Here is a 6,990-nt window from a genome sequence, read left to right on the forward strand (position 1 = left end):
TCTTATCCCTCGACACATATTTCCGCTTTCTTGCTGCTGGAATCGTCGCCATTTTCTGCCAGACTTTCGACAAGAAGCAGGTGGGTTGTTTTCGGGGACCGAGGTTGTGTAAAGTAGGCCATTTTGTGTCGAATTTTTGGGTTATTTATTTCAGTTCCTGTGCATTATAAGTAAAAGGAAAAAAAGGTTTGTTGAACCGTGCTTATTCGAGGACTATTCAAAAGTGATTATTCAAACGTTTTTTTTTCGGTTTTGTTTCTTTGTTTTATTGTAACGTACTGCTGAACTGAGCCGTGGTGTCACCACCTGCTATAACGCACTGTATATAGGCTTTACATATCCGCGTCGAAATGCGTTGCCTATCTACATTTACCGACGGTTAGGTTTAGTAATAGCTTAACAAGTAAATAATCGCCGAAATGCAAAGGATTGCACGGAGCAAACTCGGTGGTTTACGTCTCGAAAACTAGGTTACTAGGTCAAAGGTACAAAATGACGTATATAATGTTATTTATTTCGGATAAAGTGACAATAGGATAATTTTTTAATCACATGCAGCGTATATGCACCGTGTATCGATCGCTTTATATTTAGGCTGTGCAAAGCCTGTGCAATCGCAGCACGTTTATTGAGCTGTGGTCGTGATCGGAAAGATAAGGTTTTTGGCAAGGCTCGCATGGCTATTTTGGGCCTAGTGTGTTTTTATGTAGGCCCAAGCCTTCACCGCGTTGGAAGTAAACGTGGCCTAGTAGTCTACATCGGGCTCTCTATCCAGGGTGTTGACTGTTACATCCTGTGCACACGTCTTGCATCTTGATCTAAACATGACTGAAAATAACCGACATAGAAGCTGTGCCGCTTTTTGTGGTACATTTTTAAATTTCTCCTTACTTTTTTGTCGATAACCGTACAGTCTGTGTAATCTACCCTTTGTTTAACTTATCTTCCTATGCACCTTATTTAATCTTCCTAACTTACACATACCCTTTGTATTTTAAACAAATTGAGTGATTACGGATTGTCCTAAAAAAAAGTAGCAACCTTGGACCAAGGGGTTTTCGCTAGTTGTAATTTTTCAATGTAATTTTTGTGAGAGGTTGAACAAATGTAGTGCTTTTAATATGGACATGAGAAATAAAAATACAGCTATATTCCTATGCAAAATCCCAGAAAAATAGTAAAGCTGTGTTCATTATCATTATGCATAGATTTTATTTTTTTGTCCCAATTTTGCACACCCTAATAACATTTTAACTATTTTCACAGTGCCAACCATGAGTGGATGCCGTGTGTTCATTGGGCGCCTGAGCCCCCATGCCAGAGAGAGGGATGTAGAGAAGTTCTTCAAAGGATATGGCAGGATCCGGGAAATCAACCTGAAGAATGGCTTTGGGTTTGTGGTAAGGTCTATTTCATGGTGCCCTTTAATATTCTCAATATTCATACAAGGAATGCTTATCTAACCATTCAGATGTTATGTCTGTCCCAATTTTGCAGGAATTTGATGACCATAGAGATGCTGATGATGCAGTTTATGAGTTGAATGGAAAGGAGCTCTGCAGTGAAAGGTATTCTTTTAATCTGTATGTTTTGCATGAAAATGGCTCTTAAAATGGGCAATATCATAGTTTTGTATGAAGTGAAATAAATGATTGTGGTATGTGAATTGTTTTTGTGTTCTTTAATGCCATAGTTACATGAACTAATCCAAACCCCACTGGATTGTGCTGTACTGATGGTCTCTCTCTGTTTAGGGTCACCATAGAGCATGCCCGTTCCCGAAGAGGGAGGGGGGGAGGAGGAGCAGGAGCTGGAGGGGGTGGAGGTGGTGGCAGGTTCTCCCCTCGCTTCAGCAGCTATCGCCAGTCTCGCAGTAGCGGATCAAGGTCAGGAACTTTTCATCTTGATAGACCTCTACTTTAGACATGAGAAACTGAATTCAGAACACACATTAGATCAGATCTCGTGTTCCTAAAGCATGATTCTCATTTCTCAGTTTATTTCTATGAATGTTTTTGCTAAGTCATATTCAGTGCTTGAAGGGGAAACTACCTCTTCCTAGATTGGGTAATCTAGATTAGAGAAGTGAAGTCTGTCAAATTGTTACTATGCATTTTAGGTGAAAAGCTTACACTGGTAACTTATTTTTGCACCAGCTCTTAGATTAGATTACTATAAAATGAGACTCTCATCTTTGATTCACTTTGATTTCAGGTATGGGCCCCCTGTACGTACGGAACACAGAATCATTGTTGAAAACCTCTCTTCACGGATAAGTTGGCAGGTGAGATCCCTCCTTTTTTCTTTTTCCTTTCCCTTTACACTTTCAGAATCATTTTTACTGTTTAAACAACTTTTTGTAGCATCAAGCAGCTGTCATCCCGTTAATAAAATGCATGTTTGTCTCAAACAGCAGGGGTGGAACAAATTTTACTCAGTACTCGTATTTCTTCCAAGTACCTGTAACAGGTAATGAAAGGTACATCTGTGTGGGTTAAACATGACTACCACCCTCAAGAAACCACTACATGAAATCAGTTTGCAGATTCACATCCTCTAGCCTTTATCAGGCTGGAGAGAGGTGGTCCATGTACCACCATTCAACAGTGGATGCTTCCTTTGTTGCTTGGTCTCAGCTGCCAATACCAAAAAAACTGCCCCTAGTTCAGAGTAACTTGCTTTTCCCATAAATCAAGCTACTAAAACTGACGTCTAGTCTCATAAAATCACTTATTAATGGAATCGATAATTCAATTGGGTGCTATACATTGAAGATTTCTTTAATCCTGTTCCTATTTTTATCTATATAAAGTAAAATCTTTGATTTTCACAAAGGTTCTAACCAAGTACATCTTAAACCTTCTTTTTTTTAACAGCTGCTCTTATCTGGTATCACTTGTGCGGAGTTGCATGCCCCCCTCTCCCCCTTACAGGGATGTCCCCCGGGGGGAGGGTGTCTAATGTGATTAGCGCCCTCTGCTGGTGTGTGTTCTGAATAGTGTCCATTTGGTGCCTCTCCCTACACACAGTTGCCGGTGGTCTATATCTTGGCTGGGCCCCGTAGCGGGTGAAAGTGGTCTAGCGCAGGTCAGCCTTAGGAGGTCCATAGCTGCAATCTGGAGGGTCTGTGGTCTGGCTTCCCTGCCTGCAGTTTTTCCCCCTCCCCGTTTGGTTCTTTTTCTGTTGGCTGACGGAAGGGGGGGTGTTAACAATTGACGCCCCCTCGCTCTGGTGGTTCCTTACTTGTGGAAGTCGGATTCCGAGACCCCAAGGCCAAGGTCCTTTCTGAAAGGCTATTCACTGCATTGGTTCGATTTGCTATTTGGACAAGTGGCTCTTTGCTTAAGGTCTGCCTGGGTTCTGAACGGTAAGTAGCACAAAGCTAATGTGATTGGGCTTGTAAGTGGGTTGGGGCTAATGGTAGTTAATAGGGTGGGAGGTGGGGTGGGCTGTAGGTTTTACTGAGCACTAGGGACTAATTTTACACCAATCCAGACATTCAAATCTCTTAGCTAATAGTTCATCAGAGCAGTTTTAAGGGAGTTTGCTGCAAGTGGAAAAATACCAGATCAGGCTCAGGATACATGTATATTATCAAGGGAAACGTGTTAATTAGATTTAGTTTCATTTAAAGATAATGTACAATGTACAGTATGTTAGTAAAAAGCCTAAAGGCACTAATTCTGAAACAAATCCACAACCAAGGAAATCTATATAGCTCACTTGATATTTTAATCAGCTTGCTAAATTCTTTTTATACATCAATAAAGGGTATGGTTTTCATTCAGAACTATTTGATCTGATTTTATTTCTCCCCCACATCTAAGTCTTAAGCATTCAAGCCAAACCATCTTTAATAGACGCACCTCCCTAAATCTGGACTGGATTTGGTGGAGACCGTCGATTGTGCTTTTAAGGTTTTTCTTGCAATGGAAAAATTTAAATTGGAGAAATCAAGAATTTCTTTGGCACTGTCCAGCTGTTACATTTTTAAGGAAATGTGCTCTCCTCACAGTACATACTTTCTCTCCAAACCAGTGCTGTAACATTTCGAATATCCTTGTTGGACAGTACTGAATATAAGGCCATTGTGAGCCTTAACCTTACTTCTGAGGGTGGCTTCTGAGAATTATTAGTCTGAGCTTGACCATCTGGGTCAAGTCTAAATCCATCACACCCAGCTCTGCCTGTGGTCAAGGTGGCAGGTTGTCCAATTAATTCAGCAGCGCTGTTCTGGAGGGTTTGTCCATCTACCGCTCTCCCTCCGGATCTATAACCGCATTTTGAGTTCTCGCTTTCAAATAACCACACAGTTTGTAATAGAACTACAGACTGGTCGCTCTTATAGGTTTTAGATGGGATTTCTGTCCACAGTGAATATGTTGGGTACAGGTTACTCAATTTTACATGTTCATTGACTCAATTTCCTTTCCTCGATGGATGTCTTAACTTTACATTTCGTTTATAACGCAGGACCTGAAAGATATGATGAGAAAAGTCGGAGAGGTCACATTTGTGGACGCACACAGATCCAACAAGAATGAAGGGTGAGTTCTCCTGTCCCAAATGAGCTTGAAATTTATGAGCCAATTGAGTGAGGGAAGGCTAGATCTCCATATGGTGCCATCTGTGCAGGTTTTCTTGGACCTAGGAACCTTAATAATCCCATTGTTTTGAAAGAAACTGAAGTTAAATACCACAGTCCTTGTCTTTTGCACAAACAAATATGCTATAGGACTGTTAATATACATTTAGTCATCCTTGATTGAACTGATTTTCTGTTCCTTCCATTTCCAGTGTGGTTGAGTTTGCCTCTCACAGTGACATGAAGAATGCCATTGATAAACTAGATGGGACAGAGCTGAATGGACGCAAGCTGAAACTCATTGAGGATCGCAAGAGGAAGTACGTATGAAGTTCTACAGGATTGAGACGTTTCTGTAATACGTGAGCTTACCTTGATCTTCAAACCATATGGAAAAAAGGTTATTCCAAGCCTAATGCGCTTTCCTCTTGTCTTGTCCCAGCAGGAGCAGGAGTCGGTCCCGCTCTCGCAGCTACACCCGTTCCCGCAGCCGCTCTCGCTCCAGGAGTCGCTCCAAGTCCCTGAGCCGCAGCCGGAGCCGCAACCGCAGCCGCACACGCTCGCGCTCCGTCAGCCGCACCCCTGACAGGAAGCCCGTGGGCCGACCCCCTGCCCCTCGCTCCCCCTCCCGCTCCAACTCCAGGTCCCGCTCTCCCCCGCCCCAGAAAAGGGTGTCCCGGTCCCGCTCGCTGTCCGTCGAGAGCCAGCACTGATTCGTGACTCCTAGAAACATGGCTGCAGTCTGGTTTGCTTAACAATCTGCCTGTGGTTTTTGATGTAAAATACAGAGGAACCAAACTGGAGGCTGGTGCCCTCAAATTCTGCATAAACTTTCTATTCCTTTAAAGGGGAAAGTCATAGGTTGGTGGTTTTTTTTGCAGCTGCGAAAGTACAATATCTTTCCCTTTGCAGTCCCCAAATTTCCTTCAGTTCTTTATGATCAGACTGCGGTTAACCAACCTTTTATAATTATTATTTTTTTCCTCCTTTTGAGAATCGTCAACCATCCGAAGACAAAGCTCATTGATGGTATTTGTATCGGCCCGGTTTTCTACAAGGGCCTGTGACTTCCACATTATTAAAAGGAAAAACTTGTATATTAGACATCTAATCCTAAATTTTAGTTTTTTTTTTTTTTTTCCTACCCCTCTTTTCTGGTGACATCCAGGATTTTGTTAATCCTGTTTCTGCATTGGAAGTAGTCGTGCAAAACTAATGGCAACCAGGAATTTTCTATGAATAGTTTTTATATTGTCTATACATACAGGTAGGTAAGCTTTTCACTTGTTGAGGCTTTTAATTAGCTCCACTTGGGGAAGCAGTGAGATGGGGTGAGGTGGATTGAAGATTGTGGTCTGTTGTGGATTTGGGAATGATTTTGAAGATGCAGTATTTTCCTGTTTTAGTAGAACTTACCGTAAGGTCACTATCATCCCTTTGTTGTGAAATTGTGGACCAATTTTATTTTTACTTTAAGGATCACTTTTACCCCTTTTGAATTCTAACACTATCTGTATTTATGCAAGCTGAAGTTCCCCCCAAAAAATTACTGATTTTGTGTGCAAAGCCATCTAATGGGTGAGTTGCATTAGTTTTCCTTTTAATTTATGAGAAATCCTTGTGATAAAGGTTTGTACAAAAATTAATTGTCCAGCATTTTAAAGAGGCTATTTTTGACATTTTTAATCCCTTTTCCTCTTGGAAGTCCAGAAGGCTATATTGCTATATTGAGAAATGTACACCTGGGAGGGGAAGGAGGGCGGTGAGCAGGTTGAGCAGTGGCTAAGGGATTATGCACTTACATCCAAGCAATTCTCATTGGTGCTTGTACAAGGCAGACACGTCATAGTCAGTTTTGAGCATACATGATCAGGTCTTTGTTCCAAAATCCTTTTTCAATTGACTTACTTGCAGTGTGTTGTCTGTATCAATGCTCCAATTCAGCTTTTTGACTGGTGATGTAAAAAACCTCCAGGTCAATTAGCCCAAGAATGCATTTCTTCAGATTACCATTACTTGATGTGCAGTGCTTTTCCACGGAAGTGGTTCAGAAGCTATCGTGCATTCGTGAAGCAAGGTTTTCTGTTTTGTTTTTGTTTTTTTAAACTCGAGGCTTGCAGGTGGTCTGTCACTGCAATCAAGTGGCCTCAAACTTCTTAAACATTTCTCTTGCCATGGAATAGAAATTGCCTTCTGTTGTAAAGGTTTTATTTTTGTGTGTGCAACTGTCTCAGTTTGTAGTTTGAATTCTTCCACTGCCCGTGCTTAACATAACTGCAAGGAAGTAACCTGTTAAACCTGCTGGTGGTGAGCAGGTAAATGTTAAGATGTCAAATGTTGAGTATTTAAACTGTTTACTGTGAAGCAGATTTATTACTTAAATAAAAGCTGATTATCAATACAAA

At 41.4% G+C, this 6,990-nt stretch overlaps 1 protein-coding gene across 2 annotated transcripts; it reads left to right on the forward strand.

Annotated features, from left to right (window-relative positions):
* srsf5a (serine and arginine rich splicing factor 5a) lies at nucleotides 1–6,990 on the forward strand. 2 transcript variants are annotated; one of them, XM_066694912.1, is made up of 8 exons: nucleotides 1–80; nucleotides 1,267–1,400; nucleotides 1,498–1,568; nucleotides 1,755–1,886; nucleotides 2,215–2,284; nucleotides 4,474–4,547; nucleotides 4,798–4,905; nucleotides 5,028–6,990. In XM_066694912.1, the coding sequence occupies exons 2-8, from the start codon at nucleotides 1,275–1,277 to the stop codon at nucleotides 5,296–5,298; spliced, it is 852 nt and encodes a 283-aa protein (XP_066551009.1). In that variant the 5' UTR covers nucleotides 1–80; nucleotides 1,267–1,274; the 3' UTR covers nucleotides 5,299–6,990. The 2 variants fall into 2 exon arrangements, with proteins under 2 accessions (XP_066551009.1, XP_066551010.1); XM_066694913.1 differs by having other exon boundaries at nucleotides 5,031–6,990.

This window comes from Amia ocellicauda, chromosome 21 (genome assembly GCF_036373705.1).
Source record: "Amia ocellicauda isolate fAmiCal2 chromosome 21, fAmiCal2.hap1, whole genome shotgun sequence".
Taxonomy (NCBI): domain Eukaryota; kingdom Metazoa; phylum Chordata; class Actinopteri; order Amiiformes; family Amiidae; genus Amia; species Amia ocellicauda.

Excerpts from the sequence above, each read along its gene's own strand:
- srsf5a (XM_066694912.1), top strand. The coding sequence starts at position 1,275 with ATGAGTGGATGCCGTGTGTTCATTGGGCGCCTGAGCCCCCATGCCAGA. Across the intron at positions 1,569-1,754 it reads AAGGAGCTCTGCAGTGAAAG|GGTCACCATAGAGCATGCCC; the intron begins GTATTCTTTTAA and ends CTCTCTGTTTAG. Across the intron at positions 1,887-2,214 it reads TCTCGCAGTAGCGGATCAAG|GTATGGGCCCCCTGTACGTA; the intron begins GTCAGGAACTTT and ends CTTTGATTTCAG.